General features: G+C 38.5%; 1 protein-coding gene across 1 annotated transcript in view; it reads right to left on the bottom strand.

Annotated features, from left to right (window-relative positions):
- The window catches only part of CNTNAP2 (contactin associated protein 2), a 1845032-nt gene that overhangs the window by 310710 nt on the left and 1513429 nt on the right, over positions 1-20893 (bottom strand). Inside the window, exon 15 of the mRNA XM_059712082.1 lies at positions 6838-6965. Coding sequence (XP_059568065.1) covers positions 6838-6965 — 128 coding nt within the window. The remainder of the gene's footprint in view (positions 1-6837; positions 6966-20893) is intronic.

The raw sequence follows: 20893 nt of genomic DNA, 5'->3' as shown, positions 1-20893 counted from the left end.
CCTATTTTTTTTCCTGTCTTCTACTATCAACCAGTAAAAAGTGTCTATAGGTATAAGTAAAAACAAAACAAAATAGACACACACAAAAACAGAAGCCACCAACTTTCTGCCATTGGCCCCTCATCATACAGTTGCAGGCTTTCTTTTTTTTTTTAAATATATTTCATTGATTTTTTACAGAGAGGAAGGGAGAGAGATAGAGAGCCAGAAACATCGATGAGAGAGAAACATCAATTAGCTGCCTCCTGCACATCTCCCACTGGGGATATGCCTGCAACCCAGGCACATGCCCTTGACCGGAATAGAACCCGGGACCCTTCAGTCCGCAGGCCGAGGCTCTATCCACTGAGCCAAACCGGTTTCGGCCAGTTGCAGGCTTTCTAATCAGGGTTTCCAGATGGTCTCTCTCACCATGGGGTTAGATGAAGACCTCATTACTGCATTGCTCAGCTGTTGATAGGCAGGGACTCAGGTCAGAGTTCCAGGTCAAATCTCCCACTTTAGGTCTCAATATTCATTTGGCCACTAAAGATGAGGCTCATATGAACTCTCTCTCCATAAACCATAAACCATAACCATAAACCATCTGGGAGCTCTGCCATAAACCATCTGGGAGATCCTGCCTGGTCACTTAACCTGCACAGACCCAAGTTCCCTGCCTGTGAAGTGAGAAGTTTGAGCTGCTTGATCTCTATGGCTTTAGGACATTGTGATTCTCTGTTCCTGCTTTTAGCTATACTTGAGGCAAGTAGGCACAGCTACATTTTGTGGGAAGGAATGGGGAAAGGAAAAGAAATTATTACTGAGGATGATGAAATTTTATCCATTCCAGGACTGGCTCTGCAACCACACAGGCCTTCTGGCCCCACCTCTGAAACTGTTGGGCAAACCACCTAGTAATCCTGTTTCTACTTCTGCATTGGTACACTCAAGTCAAAGAGGTCACCGCATGGAGCTGTACATAAAGTCCTGGGCCCTTTCCCTTTTGACAAGCCAACTATCTGCCCTTCTCTGGAGCCCAGGGAATGTCCTCTTCTCCACAATCAAAATCATTCCTGAGCCCAGGTGGGTGGCTGCCCCTCTAACCTTATCCCCTCCTTGCTGGCCACACTGAGTGTGCTTCACACAGATGCTCTCGGGAAGACAGTGCGGCCTCTGTGTGACGCTGGGTACATCCTCTGGAGGAGGATAGTCATTTGCAGCCCTCTGGGAATTGCCGGGGTCCAACCCCAGCAGGTCCAGGGGTCCCCAAAGGTGTGGACGGAGTCGGCGAAGAAGGAATGACATGGAGACAACGTTCAGTTGATCAGTAGCCTAGCCAGGATCTCCAGCCAGGATCTCCAGCCAAGTTCTGGTCTGGATCTCCAGAGAGGTTCTGTGTCCATGTTCTCTTGCTAGGTTCTCCAGCCAGGTTCAGTCACCAGGTTCTAGTCAGGCTCTCTTGCCAACCTCTGCAGTCAGGTTCAGTCCAGGATCCCTTGCCATGTTCTCTCCAGCGAAGCTCCTTCATCTCCAGGTTCCGCGTAGGTTCTGTCTTCTGAATTCTGTCTGTTGTTGTCTTGTTGCATCTGTATTTATACCAGTTGATTCCAATCCTATCAATCTCTATTTCCAAAGGTTAGGGCGTTTTTTATCTCCATTCCAGGGAGTAAAGATTATGTAGCTTAAGCATGATTGTTCATAGTTAAAATGATTAATTACCCGCCTGGCACTTAGTTAAGAGGTTTTATTCCCTCCCTAACTTCAGGGGAAAATCCCTACCTGGGGATTCAACCTTTCTCGGAGAGGTGACCTTGGTTAAAACACAGCGCCAAGAAGGTGAGCAAACATATTAAGAACCGTATGCTATATATGCCAGGTCCCTTGAAACAGCAAGGATGGACAGGCTCCCGGCAGGGAATGTCTTCTCTGTGTAGTAATGCTGTGTGGATACAATCATGGCCTGTCTTTCTTGGTAAGGGAACTGCTTGTTATGGTCCTGGTTTGTAAAGTCTTGCAGTAAAGACAACATGGCCTTTATATTACCCTAGCACAGGGGTCCTCAAACTACGGCTCGTGGGCCAATTGCAAATACAAATATTGTATTTGTTCCCGTTTTGTTTTTTTACTTCAAAATAAGATATGTGCAGTATGCATAGGAATTTGTTCATAGTTTTTTTTTTTAAATCTATAGTCCGGTCCTCCAACAGTCTGAGGGACAGTGAACTGGCCCCCTGTTTAAAAAGTTTGAGGACTCCTGCCCTAGCACCCAAGATTATATTCCCAAAGAACCAGTGTCCACTTTCATTTGGATAAAACGCCATTCCATCTCTACTTCTTTATGCCTGGCTTTGCCTCTGCTGAAGGTTCCTGAACTGAATGTGTTATCTGCCTCACTTTCTCTCTGGGCCTCTCAGAGTCAGCCCTGCAGCTCTAAGAGACTGAATTGGCATCGAAACCTCCAGCATGGCTCACATGCTCTGCCTTCTGCCTGGACAGCCAGGGCAGGTTGCTGGCAGGGACTCAGAAATCCTTGAGTAACACATTTTTCCTGATTTATTTCCACCCAGGTGTATGGCAAACACATGCTTTCATAGTGAACTTGCTCCTAACTAATTGCTTCAAGTCCCTGTATCCCTACAGGAGATATGGGAAATCTTTACCTCATATGGCTAAGAATAGAGCAATTATCTAGCAAATACTTTACTTCTATAATTAATTATACACACCATATATAGTCTGAATAACCAAAACCTAAAATGTGTCTTTTGTGAACTAATTCCATAAAAGTTGAGTCACCCCTTCCAAGAATGATTATATATTTAAATTTGAAAATAGTTTCTACTCTATCAGTGATTTTGAACCTCTAAATAGTTCTTTTGTTTTTTTCTAGGTGTGGACACGTGATTTAAGAGGGGATTTGTAATTTTACTGCATTTTTTTTTATCATAGTTAACCATCCATCACCAGTCACACTTCTAGCTTCATTTAGAATGGAGGTTTCCATTTGAAAGTATTTGAAAAAGAAAAAGGCATTTCACAGCACTATGTAGGAAATGCAGCAGACTTGAGTGGAACTCAATGATTTTCTTTAGCATTTTGATTATATAGGCCTACGAGTTCAGATGAATCAAAGTAAAAATGAAAGTCAGCAGGCATGATGAAATGAACCGAAACCACCGAAACGCTTGGTCGGAGCCCACAAAAATTGTTTCATTCTCTGAGACTGGGGGATAGTACCGGGACCTAATTCAAGAGACAGCTTCAGGGGCTGTCATCACTCAACAGCTCAAACAGAGGGAGACATTTTTCAATAATGGATTTAGGTTTTTAAACTGCAGCTTTGCATAGATTTCAGTAAATGAAAGTAAGCTAATTTCCACAAACAACAGATAAATGCACTAACCACTTTTTAAATGATAAAAACTGGACTTTATTCCCCACAACATTCATGCTGTCTAGATAAATGGACGTGAGTGGGTGTGAGGGGTGCTGGCATAAAACCCAAGTGAGATTTTTTTAAACCAACCTGATCAGCAATTGACTCCTGGAAGACAGTGGAATCAGGGAAACAACCCTGCCCCATGTGGAGAGAGCTGCTTATGCTCTCTGCAGTCATTCCTCCTGGAGCCTTCTGGAGGCTGCACGGGTGTGTAGAAATTTGTTGTGTAAATGACATTTTAAAAGAAATACTTTGTTCATTTGTAAACAGAGAGGCTAATATTTACCTTATGCACCTCAGGGGTGGATGCTCTCTATCCAAGGAAACCATACATTTGTAAATACTGGAAAATGCTATGATATGGAGCACCCATCATTAGTGTATCCATGTTAGAGCATCTGTAAAGTGAAGGTGGGCATTAAAACTGCTGACTGCTACTTGGCAATTCAGGTACGAGGTATAATATTCTCAGCTATCTGCAGAAAAGGAAGTCTCTCTCTCTCTCTCTCACTCTCTCTCTCTCATTCTCTCTTTCAGACACAAAAGTATTTTACTAATTACAATTAAATATTGGCTGTGCTTTTATTTTCACAGAGTATCAGGTAAAACACAGATGAAATCTCTGAAACTGAGCACTATGAGAATACTGAAACGGTGTAGTGTCGATGAATCAGATAGCTCTTTGTCTTATCAACTGTCCTCAAAATGCCTATAAGAACAAAAGCCTTGGGAACGAAATGCAAATGTACTGCCCATCATACTTTACCTGTCCTCTCTTTCTAAATATAAAGTCTACCTGAAATATACTGGTTATCACTTCTTTCTTGAGTATCAATTGCAATATTTTTACATTGCAAAATCTAATACTAAATCATAAAACATTTTGTGTTTTCCAATATTTTTTCATGTATATTTCTTAAAATGTGGTTTGAACTTCTTTCTCTTTTCTTTTTAGCAGAAAATTTTTTAAATTTTATTTTTTATTAATTTCTTTTAACACTCAATATTATTTTGTACCAGTTTTAGGTGTATGGCATAGTGGTTAGGCAATTATATACTTTACAAAATGTTCCCCCTGGAATTTCCAGTACCCACCTGGTACCATACATGTAAAGTACTATACTGTGACTATTTTGTAACTACCAATCTGTACTTCTCAATCCTGTCACCTTTTTCACCCAGTCCTCCAACCGCCCTACCCTGACAGCATGGATGGACCTAGAAGATATGATGCTAAGTGAAATAAATGAGTCAGAGAAAGACAAACACTGCGTAGTTACCACTTATATGTGGAATCGAAGGAACAATATAAATAAACAAACAAAACAGAAACAGACTCATAGATATAATGAACTTCTTTTTCTTATCCCCCAGAGTACCTAGTAAAGTACTAGAAAGACAGCAGACACATAATAAATTATTCCTGAGGACTGATTTAATTGATTAAGAGAAAACAAGCTACTTAACTGGTAATATACTCCTGCATATACTATTTAACGTAGCTATCACCTTCACTTTAAGAACGGTAACAAAAGTTTGCAGAAGTGGGTTTTTTATAACTATACTGGGTTAATCAATTACTGAATGGAAACCCTTTCCTAATTCAAAGCTAACTTCAGAATTAGAACTGATAAGTGTGAAATATTTTACCTATATATAAATGAGTAATTGTGACATAAAGAAAATTATTTTCATTAGATAATATGTAAGAACCTGCCTGTTTTATTTATTTATTATTATTTTTATTGATTTTAGAGAGAGAGGAAGGGAAAGAGGGAGGGTGGGAGAGATTGGGGGGGAAAAGAGAGAGAGAGAGAGAGAGAGAGAGAGAGAGAGAGAGAGAGAAGAAACAATGAATCATTTGCCTCTCACACGCCCTGCCCAGAGATTGAACCTACAACCTAGTCATGTGCCCTGACTGGGAATTGAACCTCGACCTTTCAGTGCACAGAATGATGCTCTAACCAAATGAGCCAGATGGGCCAGGGCTGAGAGTGAAACTATACTCCATCTCTCAAAATTTCTGTTTAAAAATGCACATTTATTATTATTTTATGTCAATACTTTTTCTTAAACAGTTGAAACTAAATTCCTTATTGCACATTTCTAAGCCAGACTAGACAAATGAAATATTGTTGCTTAATAAATGCATGATAAAGCTCTTTTGACCAGTCCCCATTTTATATGTAGTTCTTTCATTTTCTCCATGTAAGAAGAGAAAAATCAGTTCCAATGCCATCTCTCTTTTGTATCAGGAACACTGCCTTGTTTAATTGCTGACAGCCTTGATTTACTAAGTAGTAAACAGTTAACATGAATCATTACATTCCTTAGGACACCTCTCTGAGTGACCGCAATAGTTTATTGCATCGAGTAGGTCTGATTCTCCCTTGATTTACGGATGTGGTGATAATATTCCATCTCACAGAATGCTTTGCTAGGAGGGATCCAGATGCAAGCACTGAAATCTTTATGGCCACCCCAGGAAGAGCTGGGACGCAGGTGGTATTTTCATTGCCACAGCCAAGCAAATGGGGAGTTTGCCTGAAGTGTCCTGGCAAGTCAGTTATTCAGGGAACAGATCTAGGTCTCCTGATTCCTCACACACAATCACAAACACATAGAACTCCCAGGGGACAGACAAGAAGAGGGGGGAATGACATGCAGGATGCTCCTTGCAGAATCCTCATAGCAAAATGTCACCCTTTTCCTCTGACAGCACGTGAAGCACACTGAAGGGTAAAAGACAACATAAAATCCTAATGGTGCCCTAATTAGGTGGGATGATCATTCTAACTCCCAGCCTCCCACAGTTGAAGCCAGCAGCCCCCAATTCCTCTCTGTGGTGCCAAATCCGGAAAGCTAGACATAGTGACAGAAAACATCTTTGGCTTACAAGGGACTATCAAGCTTTGATGATGATGAAATCTGATAGCAATAATGTCAAGCTTTACATGACCATAATCCAAGTTTACAGTGATACATGAAACCATAATGCTACTATTTATATCACCATCAACCCAGTTTATGGTGCTATCAATAGTCCTGCTAATGGCATTAACAGCAGCACTCAGTGGAATCACAGCTGTTGAGTGCTGCTTTTATGCTATTAGCATCATTGCTATTTACATATCACCATAAACTTAGGTAGTCAAAGTTGTTAGATATGAATGTACAAGGAAGATGGATATCCACATTTTATGCCCTGATCTAGGCTCCTTGGACTGAAGACTTTATGCTGTCTCCTTTTCTATGTGTTACGTTCTATCTAGCTCTTCACTGGACTGTTTGCATTGTCGGATGTTTCTGTAGGAGTGAGAGAAGAGCAGTCTGTTTTCTGCCATGCTCTGATTTTTTGAGAAACACTATATAAAATTGCCAAGAAAGTGAAAGCCCCAGCTGCTGGGCAAACTTACTGTCTCCTTGGCAGCGCAGGGGGCCCACACTCAGTTTTGCTTCTGAGCCTGGCCGGTTGGTGTCTCCAACCACCACCTGGTTCACCGGCAGGTGATCTTTGTAGGATAAGAAACCAGCATCCTTCCTCCTGAATCACATGGAAAGAGAAAAGCATCAGGAGGCTGAGTCAGAAACATGTATTTTCTGATCATCGCATAGGCTGTCTAATAATTGACCACATTCCGATAAATGTTCAGAAGTTCACCAAGTAGAACCACAGTAAGAGAGTGGTTTTCTCTCTTCCATCTGGTGATGTCGCAGTGCATTGCTCAGAAGCAACTGTGACATTTTCACCTTCTGGAAAACAGAAGTGACACCCCAGTTTCTAGAGTCACAACCAATATGCTGCATGTTATTCTGGGTCGAGAGCAGAGGACCATGCTGCTTGAAGAATACACATCAAGTGCTGAGCATACAGGCAGAGTTTGCTGTTGTCATGGAATCAAAAGTTCAACAAAGTCAACCTTATCTCTTATATAATACATAAAAAAAATCCATTTAAAACAAAGCACCCCTTGGTCTACTTAATTGCTTTGAAGTAGTTGCTTCCTAGGCTTTCTTTCCTGCTGTGCATTAGCTAAATAAGGGACACGTCTTTTTGTCCCTTTATCTCTTGTTTATCTTAACAAGCGAGTTTATGGGAAGTTTCCAACACAGAGCTGGTGCCCACTAAATATCTATTTCCAATATAATGAGGAGTGGAGCTTCAGTTTGGTTTTCCTCTTAGATTCCTTCTCCTGTTTACTATATACTTACCTTGTTTCAGGTCTCCTAACTCTATCCCATACCTTCCCTAAATTAGGGAAGGGAACAAGGCTAGTTGCAAAGTACTGATTCTGGGATGGAGCACAGACATCCAGGAGACATTCTTGGGAATAGACCCCAGGTAAATTAATGTACAGCACAGATTTCATTCACCTTACTAGGAAATCCCTGCCCCTACATCCTCTATGGTGCTGCTGAGATTGAGGGATCCCCTCATTTAAGGATGGATGGATGGTAGGTACAAATTAGTATAAAGTCATTCCAAAAATTTACTTTTTCACATGCTTTATTGTACTGTTCAGTCTGCATGTAAATAACGATTTTGAAATTGTACATATAGCTGATCACAGAAAAATGAAAGATAGCTTCATAATTAGATTAGATATTCACTATTTACATTTCTTGATAAATAATGCAGAGAATTGCAGTGAACCAATTTGGAAGCCTGCCCTTTAAATACTATGCTTTTAGAAGCTGTTATTTATCCCTCTGACCTTCTAGAATGTCAGAGAACACACGCTCCCTCATGTATCAGTACACATAGAAACCCAGGAAAGAGTCTCAGAATTTAGCCAGTGGGACTCAAACAAAAGTATTTTACAGTGCCTTAAGTATTTCATTGCTTTCAAATTTCCAAAATAAGGGTTATTTTAAAAAATTGTTTATCAGCCCTAACTGTGGCTCAGTTGGTTGGCACATTGTCTCATACATCAAGAGGTGGTAGGTTCAATTCCTGGTCAGGGCACATACCTAGGTTGTGGGTTTGATCCCTGGGAGGCAACCTATCAATGTTAATCTCTCACATTGATGTTTCTCTCCCTTCCTATATCTCTCTAAACACACATACACAAAACACAAACAAAAAAAACTCGTTAAAAAATTGTATATCAAATCTTAAATAAGACCGCCCAGAAAGCACTGTGATTCTTACTGACACTGCAGCTAAAATGACCAGACCTCAAATATCTCAGTGGAATCTTTTGCAAACCCAACTCCTTCTATTTAAACTTCCATCAATTAAAATCATGTCAGAGAACGAACAAAGCCTTTGACTTTAAATATGATACCTAATGCTTCTTGAAGGAACAAAACAAATGAACATAACCTTTAACAACATACTGTAATCTGACAACTGACTAGAAATGATGTTGTGTACTCACTCCTATGGAACTTCAGCCTGAGATTCTCTACAAGTTCATTATCACTAAGATTTACATGACTCTAAACCACGGTTTCACAAAGTCCCGAGAACCATTTATCTTGTTGCCCCTACTCTTATGGCCCATGAGCTAAGCATGATTTTTACATTTTAAAAGGTTGAAAAAAAATCAAAAGCAGAATAATATTTTGTCATGTGAAAATTGCATGAAATTGAAAGTCAGTGCCCATAAAAAATGTTTTAATGAAATATAGCCACAACATACATCGTCAACATGCCTCCTGTTGAGTGCTTGTGACACAGATTATATGGCTCTCTCTCAAAGCCTAAAATGTTTGTTATCTGGTCCTTTATCTAAAAAGGTTGTCAACTCCTGCTCTAAATAACCACTCTCCATCTCATTCCTTTGGGGATTTATTGAGCAAATATTCCACAAATATTCCACTATCTATCGTGGTAGGAAACTGTCATATTAGAGACACCAGAATATCTCTGAGGTGGGGAAAGAAACATTTAAACCACATTTATTTAATCCAACACTGAGAAATAACTTAAGCTTATTAATAAGTAACTTTTCTATTGGTTTTGTACTCTGTGACAGGCAGCCACATATCACTTTTGGTATAACACATGTCTATTCTGAAAGAAAACTGGGTGCTCTACAGCTTGCCTTCAGAAGATTCTCATTATTTAGCTGTCCTAGGAACTAGATGATGGTATGGCTATACTAATCTTCTATGTATATAAAAGGCTAATATGCTAAGTGTCCAACAAGTCACTATGATGCGCAATAACCACTAGAGGGCAGGCAGACAATGAAGGAGCTGCTGTGACTTGCACTGGCTATTTACAGAGAAATGGCACCACGGACCTGGCGCCCACAAAGCAACACTCAGCTTCCCCCAAGTGGGACACAGGCCCCACCACCACCCAGGAGCAACAGCCCACCAAATCGCTGCTGATGCTGCCGAGACCCCATGGCGCAAACTATGGCCCACAGCCCAGCCCAGCAACCGTGGCTGTGGGTGCCAGGTAGCAAGGCCTTCCTTCCTATCCCTAGTGACTAGTCTTGTAGTTTCTTCAGCTCAGGAACATGACTTGCTTTATAGCCAGGTGGAAACATTTTACACTGTAACCAAATGTCTGTGAAACGTTTTCCCGTGCGTCATCTCATTTGACCCTAACAGAAGTCCTGGAGCAGCTAGATAGGAGACTCCATAGAATCCTATTTTCTTTTCATTAGCCGGAAAATAGAGATTTAGAAGCTTGACCGGAATGAAAAGAAGAAATGGTGGACCTTGAAAATGACTTCAGGTTTTTTCACTGCACAGAATATAGTCAAACCCTGCTACAGTTAAATATTTTACCCTTTGTTCTCCCTGCGTGACCTACAATAATCTGCTTCGTGTTGATATTTACTGCTGTGTTGCTGACAATTACCTGAAAGAGGAGTTGAGGTGCTTCACAGGGCTGGAAAAAGTTTACCTAAATCAGAAAGCAGGTCTAATTAAGCAAGTTTATTCTATAGCTACAAAAGGCTAAGTTGACTCGTGCATGTGCGATATATATAAAGCTCTTGCTAGTGCCAATTGCACACGTGTGTTTCAACCTGTCATTGTTGATCGTGAATTTGGTTGACACTTCTATTACAGAGAAAGGGCGAATAGTGATATTAAAATATTTCTTCTAATTAATTTTCTTTCAATGTGCACAAATTCGTGTACTGGGCCACTAGCACAGATAACAATGAACATAAACTGTAATTTTAAAAAAAAGATGGTATGGCGAATTTTTTTATTCTTATCCGAGGATATGTTTATTGATTTTAGAGACAGATTTTAGAAAGGAGAGAGAGAGAAAGACGGAAACACTGATTGCCTTCCTCTGGTATGCATCATGACCAGTGATCAAACCCACAACCTAGGTATGTGCCTGACCAGGAACTGAACTCACAAGCAATATTTTGGTGTATGGGATGACGCTCCAATCAACTGAGTTACCTGGCCATGGCAATGGTATGGCTAATTTTATAAAAGATCTTTGAATGGGAGACTCTCCATGATATTCTGTAATACACATAGAATCAGTATGTATTCTTTTGTGCCTGACTCCTTTTACCTGACCTTACATCTGTGAGATTCTTCCACGCTATTTATTCAAAAAATATTTTACATTAAAATTGTGCTTTTTAAAACAAATATGTTTTAAATGATGAGAGAGAGAGAGAGAGAGAAAGAGAGAGAGAGAGAGAGAGAGAGAGAGAGAGAGAGAGAGAGAGAGAGAGAGAAAGGAAGAAAGGAATAGGGAGAGTGAGAAACATCAATTGGCTGCCTCCTGCATGCCCCCCTGAGCCCACAACCCAGGCATGTGCCCTGACAGGGAATTGAACCAGCAACCTCTCAGTGCATGGGATGATACTTAACCAACTGAGTTACATTGTCCCAGGGCAAAAATTATAGTATTTTATTTTTATAAAAGTGTAATACTACAGTATAATGAGTATGAACATTCTCCTGGTGTCTTTTGGGTTGGTTCCAGTGTTTTGCTATTGTGAACATGGCTGTTCTAAACATCCGAATTAATGTGTTACTTGTAAGGGCACATTTATGTTGGGCATTAATCCCAAAGCAGAAATACTAGGTCATATAATTAGCTCTAGTATATACTTTCATTTATACATATGTTTAGCCTTAGTAGATACTTTCAAACAATTTTCCCAAGAGCTTGTATCAACTGATATTTCTACCAGCAGTGTATGAGAATTCAGATCTCGGTTCATTTATGATGAGTGAGCAAGTAATTACTTTATATCAAAACTTGTGCTAATTAAAGAACATTTGAAAATAAATGTTGGAATTATATATTCCAATCATTATGAAACTGTATTGCCAAAAATGATATGTACACAGTTTTATAAAATTTGCATATCTACACACTTCCATAACTTATATATGTAATTTTAAAATCTTTATAATCATCTTATAAATGTAGAGTTCCAGTGGACTTTGGATTGTTTATTTTTTAAATCTTCACCAGAGGATATTTTTTCTAATGATTTCTAGAGAAGTGGTAGAGAGGGAGGAGGGGGAGAGAAAGAAATATCCACGTGAGATAGACACATAGAATGGTTGCCTCCCGCATGCTCCCCTACCAGGACTGGGGAACCTGCAACCAAGGTACATGCCCTTGACTGGGAATTGAACTTGAGGCCTGTCAGTCCACAGGCCGATGCTCTAACTATTGAGGAAAACTGGCCAGAGCTGGACTTGTTTTTTAATAGAAAAATTGGTCACTATTCAATTATTTTGCAAACTGAACTGATTAACATCAGAGATGATAGAAATTTACAAGGCACAATTTATCAAAACCTTTGCATTTCTGATCAATGAAACTGAAAAATTAACATGATTCATTAGGTGGACTCAATAATGTACTTTTATTTAGTGTGATAATTACCTTTAGTTAACACTTTTGAATGTTAACTCTGATAGCCAATAAAATTAAGTATCAAAATGAACAAAACAGAGAGGTAGATATTAAAATCGGTAATCCAAGTTATGTAAAATAATGTGTATTCAATCACTCTGCAGTTACTAAATATTAGAGTAAAATGCATGCATAATTTCTATTAATATTTTAAAAATGTGAGCTGATATATTATCTTTATACTTATTTTTGTGTGCTTGAAAAAATTTTAAGGATAGGGTAAAGATAAAAAAAATAAAGAATAGTACTTAACTCATGTAAAATAATAATAATAAGCCATCAATCATTGAGAACCTACACATATTGGACTACTTCTTGTATATAACATCTAATCTGAAATCAATTCTTCCTTATAGGCACCCCTATCTTCATTTAATTGATGAGGAGGATGAGACTCAGAAAAGTTATCTTGACCAAGGTCATCTGCTCATAAGTGTAGAGTGTGGATTCAGATCTAGATTATCTGGATCCCAAATGAGGATTTTACACACACACACAAAAGGGGGGGGGGGGGGCAAAACAAAAAACTGAAAAACCACAATGTCAGTTAAAAGCATTTGTCTTTTAATTTCAATTTATGATGAGGTGAAAATATATCTTTTTAGATACACTTATCTTCCTGAAATGTCCAGGTTATTTATTTGTAGGTAGTAAATTTAAAGATATCTGTAAGGTTTTTTACTCACACAAATCCCTTACTTCATTAACTTTTGCTTTCTGTAAAAAAGGCCTAGAATAACCTCATCTCCAAATTAACCACTGATTTTAATAATATATTAAAGTTTATAGAAGTTTGCAGATCAGCTAGGAGGTATAACACTTAGGTATTTTCAACCAAACCAAGAAAACAGAAAAAATAATTATCAGCTGAGAAAAAAAGATGAAGTTACCACTGCAGTCATTTTTGATGAGAGATCTAAATAGGGCTCCAGAGATTTTAAAGTCATAAACAATAGTGTGTGAAACTCACACAGCAGTGGACTGTGCTGGAAACAAATAGGTTGTGGAAACAAATTCATGGATGGCAATAAAGTGGTTGAACTAGTAAAAAGTTTCTGATGTGATGCTACAGCAGAACCCACCACCCACTTCTAAAAAATGATGTGTGGGTGAAAAGAAAATAAACTGAGATCTAGAGAGGGACCCTTCACCACACCTGTAAGACCTTCGTCTTAGCACCTGTGCAAAAATTATTTAGCTAGCAATACAAGCCTTCCTTGAAAGTTATGATCTTTATAAATTGAGGTCAATCTAATTTAGGGAGATAATCAGTAACTACAGGAAGTCTCAAAAACATGTATACACACTTTAACAACTGATAGCTCAATTGATGTTTCTTTATTTTCACCCAGACTAAGCTTTGAACAAAGGAAATTCATTCTAAAACGCTACTGGAGGTTTGAAAACAGTTGAATTAAAAACACTATCTTTATAATTACTCAAAGTGTATATACTTTTTGGGGGGAACACAGGGTGTCCCAAAACATATAGATTCTTTAACAGTTGATAACTAGATTTTCACTCCTTTTCAGATTTACTGATTTGAAATACTCGGTGAAGCCACACTAAGCTGTGAACAAAGAAAATTTATCCACAAGACTTTTTTATGGGGATACATAAAAGATAAAGTTTATTGTTCAAAACCAGCAACAGTTAATGAATTGAGGGTGCACAAATAACGAATGAAATGATTCTTGATGTTGGAGATACCTTTGCTTTGCATTATCAGCAATGCTTGGACCAGAATGGTCATCAGTTTGAAAACAGGAATTGACAAAAAAAGTATTCATTTCTATAGATTCTTTTAAATATTGGAAATGAACTGTATGTTAGTAACACTAACTTAATAATCATTCAAAGTGTGTATACATTATTTTGGGACAGCCTGTATTTGTTATGTTAGCATAACCTAATTACATCTGTTAGTGGGCCTGTACATTAGAAATATTCTATTGTCCATTTCAAAGAGTTCCTGAATTCTGAATCTTGCATAATCTATCAGAATTGTTATTTTTTTTAAATATATTTTTATCGATTTTTTACAGAGAGGAAGGGAGAGAGATAGAGAGTTAGAAACATCTATGAGAGAGAAACATCGATCAGCTGCCTCCTGCACATCTCCTACTGGGGATGTGCCCGCAACCAAGGTACATGCCCTCAACCAGAATCGAACCTGGGATCTTTCAGTCCGCAGACTCTATCCACTGAGCCAAACCGGTTTCGGCCAGAATTGTTATTATAGTAAAACTTAATTCTATGGATTTTGCCTCTCTAACCTGGCATTACTATTACTTTGCTTCAGTACCATTTTCCTGAGGAATTCTGTTTTACAAGGGCCGTTCTTCCCTTGTTCCCTTGCTGCTGCCTCCTCCTCCTCCCCCTCCCCACTCCCTCTCCCCCCCTCCCCCCTCCTCCTTCTATCATACTGAGAAACAAACAGCCTCTAGGCAGTTGGGTCTTGCGCTTAGCTCAGTGGAAAAAAAATCTAAAAATAAAATCCCAATTGGCTTCTGCAATTGTGAGCCTGCTTTTCTACCAGATGTTATGAAAGGGGGCACTCTGAATCTACTCTATAATTCCAGCAGAGAAGACTTCTCCTTTGTAAGGTTCTAGAAGTACTTGGTTATTTAAGAAAACAATCAATTATAGTCAGTGAGCTTTCATGCATTTCCATCACAGAATCACCAAAGCTAGACGTTTCTGGAAGAATCCAGAAAGTCAAAGTTTTAGCTATAGAGGCATAAGAAAGAGATGTAGAAATGGGCAACAGACACATGAAAATATGCTTAATATTACTAGTCATCAGAGAAATGCAACAAAACTACACTGAAATGGCACTTGACTCCCACCACAGAAGCTATAATAAAAAAGACATAAAATAACAGAAATTACTGTATAAAAAAGACTGAGAAGTACATGAGTTGACAAGATTTGGGGAAACTGGAATCATATGCATTGCTAGTGGGGTTGTATAGTCACTTTTGAAAACAGTTTGGCAGTTTCTTAAAACTGAAACCCAGATTTATCCTATGACCCACAAATTCTATTCGTGGATATCTATCTACTCAAGAGAAATGAAAGCATTCTTCCATACAAAGACTTTTAGGTAGATGTTCATAGCACCTTTATTTACAATAGCCTCAAAGTAGAAACAACCCAAGTGTCCTTCAACTAATGAATGGATAAACAAAGTGTAGTATATCATACAAAGGACATTATTCAGCAATAAAATAAATAAAATATAGGTGCAAAATACAAAATGAATAAACCTCAAAACCATTAGGCTAAGTGAAAAGAGTACAGAAGACCATATATTCTATATTTATATTTAAATAAAATATCCAGAAAAGGCAAATCTATAGAGACAGAAAATAGAGAGAAAGTGGTTGCCTGAGGCTAGGGATGGAAACAAAGATTAATGATAAACAGAAATTTTACAGGGGTTGTGGTGATTTATTACAACTGAGTGAATTTGCTAAAAGTCCTTGAATTGTATACTTAAAATGGGTGGATGTTATGGTATGTAAATTACACTTCAGCAAAGTAATTCTTAATAAGAACTGGAGATAATTGTAAATACCAATTGGCAACAGGAAAAGACATTTTCTAACCACACATCTCACTGTAAGCCCTGGTATATGGAATCAGAAAATGGCACATTTTCTGGTTTCAGAGTCTTCTTCCATTTTGTGACTATGGACCTGGGGACTAAAGATCTCTATTGACTCCATTTTGCAGGGGCTTTACCCAGCTGTTAAAGTTTTGATCAATATTTACATAGTAGAGGCCCAGCACACGAATTCGTGCATGGTTGAGGTCTGGCCAGCCTGCCCTGAATGGGAGGGGGGGGAGCCACTGTGGGACATTGGCTGCCAGCCCTGCCCCCAATTGGGGGGTGGAGCCAATTAGGGCCGGAGCAGGCCAAGGGGTGGGGCTGTGGGAGGTTGGCTGGCTGGCCATGCCCCAGATCAGGCCAGTTGGCTAGCCAGAGTGCGCATCATAGTGACTAGTCCTTCCGGTCATTCAGGTCCCTTGGCTTTTATATATATAGATTCCATTACTTTTGCTTTCTTTATAGGATCTAAGAATACCCTTCCCAGGATATGTCCTTTTAGTCTTCTCTCCTCACTCTTGAGCTCTATAAAACTTATTTAACATGAGTCCAGATTTTAAAATGGCACAGAGCAGCCAGCGGGTGTGGCTCTGTGTTTGAGCGTCACCCTATGAACCAGGAGGTCACATTTCACTTCCTAGTCAGGGCACATCCCTAGGTTTTGGGCTCAATTCCCAGTAGAGGGCATGCAGGAGGCAGCCTATCAATGATTCTCTCTCATCGTTGTTTCTATCTCCCTCTCCCTTCCTCTCTGAAATCAATAAAAATAAATAAATAAATAAATAAATAAATAAATAAATAAATTTTACATTTTCCAACTCCTCCCATGTTCTAGTCTCATCCTTATTCTTTGTTCAGAATTTACCCCAACCAGCTATACCAATCATCTTCCAAAACTATCTTCAAAATACAAACTACCTCATTCATCAAAAACCAAACATCCTTGGTTTTGCAGAACATGCCTAACAATAAAATTCTGTTCAACTATCACCATTTCCAACTGTAATATCCTGAAAATGCCAATACTTGTTAGCATAAAATCTTCATCTCAAGGACCATTTCTAAATTTTTTGGAATATTTTGTGTGTTTTTTTTGCTTTGTTCAAACAACATGTCCACATTATCTTCAAGTTTTTGTACCTTTTTTCTCAATCCTTTCTCTCTTCTAATAGCTATCCCCAGACACATTGTACTTTTTCTATAGCAAGTAGAAAAAGTAGGTCAAAAGGTAAACACCTACAAGATTTTTCTTGGAAAGTTATTATTGTATTAATAACTTACACTAAAAATATTATATTCATTAATAGTAATTTTAATTAAAGGAATTTTAATTAATTTAATAGTAATTTTAATTAATTTTAATCTTTGCATTGTTCTTGTTTCTTTCATCTCTTAAATAAAAAAGCACATAAATAACTTAGAGTTGTGTAAAGTTTCAAAATATTCACAGGCTTTCTCATGGATGATCTCCTTTCATCCTTGTAACTTTGGAGGTACAAGGAAATAGAGATACACAGTTGAACCTGACAAGTATTGATTCCCAAATAATAATTCAGGAACAGATCTACTACACAAAGTGAGACAGACTCTACCCAGGAATGAGATGCATCTTCAGGGTATAATACCAAATGCTACCTAATTGTTCACTAGTTCATACCTAATGTCCACAAAAAGGTCTATAAATTCAAGTCAAGGCCACCTCTAGTGAAAACATTTTTTTTGAAGTGAGAATTTTTATTCTTTGTCTTTTGCTTTTTTGCTCCTCAGCTCCCATCTTCTACATCTTCTCTGCCTACGGATGCACCCTAATTGCCTTTCCCGTAACAGGAAGTTAATGCTCCCATTCTTCCTTTGTCCTAGCCCCTGTTAAAACTCACTTTTGGCCCTAACCGGTTTGGCTCAGTGGATAGAGCATCGGCCTGAGGACTCAAGGGTCCCAGGTTTGATTCCGGTCAAGGGCATGTACCTTGGTTGTGGGCATATACCCAGTAGGGGGTGTGCAGGAGGCAGCTGATTGATGTTTCTCTCTCATCAATGTTTCTAACTCTCTATCCCTCTCCCTTCCTCTCTGTAAAAAAATCAATAAAATATATTTAAACAAAAAACAAAAACCAACAACTCACTTTTGGAGAATAACATGACAAACCATCTTCCCCCCATTCATTGTTAAAAGAAGCAATGCCTTAATGAGAAAAAAGTCTACTCTTGCAACCCAGACCTCTATGAATGGTGGCGGCTGGATTGGGGAGAGGGAGGAATGTTTCTGTCATCACTGAAATGACAACAGGGAGGTGACTACATGTTCTTTAAAGAGCAGCCCTACTATCACCATGGAACAGGTTTGCCATTTCCTCCATGTTCATTCGTGGAAGTCATGATCAGAAGACAATGTCTTTGCTCATAGTACACATAGGGGCTATCTCAGCACAGCTGGATCATCAGAAGCTAAAATAAACATCAGAACTGTCTAATACCAGTAAAGTAGAACTTTTAAAATACTCCTAATGGTGTCCTCAGTCACCATTGACTATTGAGCTTTCCTTGATGGATGTAAGGTAGTGTTCTCTACAAAGTAATTAGAGTAATTAAGAAAACAACCATTACAATTAAATCTTTAGAATCCATGTCTCCATCCCCTATGAAATGAAAGTAATTACAGATTCAATTACTCCTTTTCAGTGGGAATAGCTTAGGCCTTTTATAAATGCAAGATAATTATCTGTTCATTTTGGAATCTCTTAGAAAGCCCTTTGTAACCATTTCTGGATTCTATGCAAAGCATTCTTTTTTTGACTTTCCTTCTGGAATGCAAGTTCCCTGGGGTCAGAAATATTGTCTTATGCAGTTTTATAAACCAAATATGAGTAGCCATCTAAAAGTGCCTTACTCCATATGTTTTTCATGACTGAATAAATATATGCATATATATATATAGATGTTAACTGGACACAATCCTAAAATAGTAATCAGTATGTGCTTACTATCAATCGTGAGATATGAGTAAGAAAACCTTTCTTGCAATTAGAGTTCCTTGAAGGCTCTTGAAACACTTTTATTATTCCCTTTCTGTAACTGAAGCTTTAATTTTGTTTAGAAAGTAGTATTCAATTAGAAGCCTCATATATAATTAATGTAATTAATATAGTAGAAAGGGCAGAACAATTAGATCTTAAAGACTAGAGTCCTGATTCAACTATGTGGCTATGTAAAAGTAAGTTGCTAAGTTTATCTGGGCCATTGTTTTCTTACATAGATAAGTTATGGTGGGTTTTGGTTCTGAAGGGCATGGACATATGCAACTCAAAATACTCCCCTTTGGCATATAGATTATTTTAAGCTAAAAGCCAGTGAGATCAGCAGACACAGGAAAAGTGCTAAAAACAAGGGAGAAATTTTCATCTTGTAAAGGAAATTTCCATTTGCAAAGATCTCTCCCTCTCCTTTGTCAGCAAAAGGAGGACTCTGAATAACTCCTGTCAATGAACAAGTTCCTGACTTAAACCTGCATAACAAATTATACTTTTCCTGATAAACTTCTCATAACTTGCCTCTCCCACCCACCAGCTCCAAACCCCTGTCCTTTGGCTTAGGATGGTACATAAGCCCAAGTTCTAACCATCCTTTTGGGTTATTCATCGCTCCCTACTGTACATGCATAATGCACATGGTAGTCAACTTGTTTATTTTTCTATTGCTGGTGTGTCTTTGGCCAGTCTAATTTAGAGAACCTCAACTGAAGAACTTAAGTTGGGTAGAGGAAAATATCTTCTTCCTTCCCCATAGTTCTTTGATTCTACTTATTTTCTTTTTTTTCGTTGCTTCCTTGTGTTTGGTAGTTCTAGAACAAGTAGTAATTAATCATTTGAACAAATCCGACATGCTTAAGTAAATGTGTGGAATAAAAAATGTTCCCTGGCTGGGTTGGTTAGAGTGTCATCCTGATACACCAAGCTTGCGGGTTTGATCCTCAGTCCGGGCACATATAAGAATTTACCAATGAATACATAAATAAGTGAAACAATGAGTTGATCTCTCTCATCAATTAAAAAAATTTTAGGTCTATTTTTCATGGGCTTGGGTCATGGCCTTTGAGGACAGGACTTTTTGGTTCTATGTAATTTCCTCAAAAGCTATTAGTACAGTATCCAGGATATATTTTGAGAGATTATCTAGTTATTACCAAAATTTTCAGATGAGGTAGCAGATTTGGAATAAAACTAAGCCTGGTCTAGGGTACCCAACTAATTAGTAGCTGAACTAGGAAAAGCAGACCAATCTCCACTGCTCCACAATTTTAAAAAATGCATGTTTACATTTCTCAAATTCTGTTAATATAATTTCAATTACTTTCATTTACATGACATCCAAATCTATTTTCTTATCACATACGGACGTTGCCTCACTGGACTGACTAGTATGAGCTGTTTACAGTTTACTTTGTCTATCTACACTTACATTTTCTCCAAGCAAGTGTTCCTTGAAGCAAAGAGGGGTATAGCCTTCTTGCCATTTTCATGTATTTTCATCTTTAGCAATTAATGACCAACTCCTGACATCTCCAAAATAGTCAATGAGAAAACCTTCACTTATACTGGCCCCACATATCTTAAAAAAAACAGGTATTTAGGGTTGTTTTGGTACACTCAGTGTTCCTGAAGCTTTATCTAACCAATAGACAAATGCAAGTATTAGAATACCATACACATCTAGTTTCTTATAACCCCCTTTGCTTTTACAGGGCTCATCTCCAGTCTTATTCCTGGCTCGATGGCCATTGGGTGAATTCCTTTCAGGTTGCTCATGGTTGGACTCATACCACAGGTTCTACATCTGGCCCATAGGCATTCTTGCTCACTGAACTCTGAAAGGGGACGCCACTGGTAACACACCCATGGATACTTCAGGCTGGTGTATCTCTGTGCTAACTCCAGAAGTCATGGTTAAGCTCTCTGATTCACTCTCTTGAAGTTCTCCCTTCCCACTCTCATAATGG

This window comes from Myotis daubentonii, chromosome 10, assembly GCF_963259705.1.
Source record: "Myotis daubentonii chromosome 10, mMyoDau2.1, whole genome shotgun sequence".
NCBI lineage: Eukaryota > Metazoa > Chordata > Mammalia > Chiroptera > Vespertilionidae > Myotis > Myotis daubentonii.
Note: the sequence above shows the minus strand (reverse complement) of the source record. Positions and strands in the feature narration are given on the sequence as shown.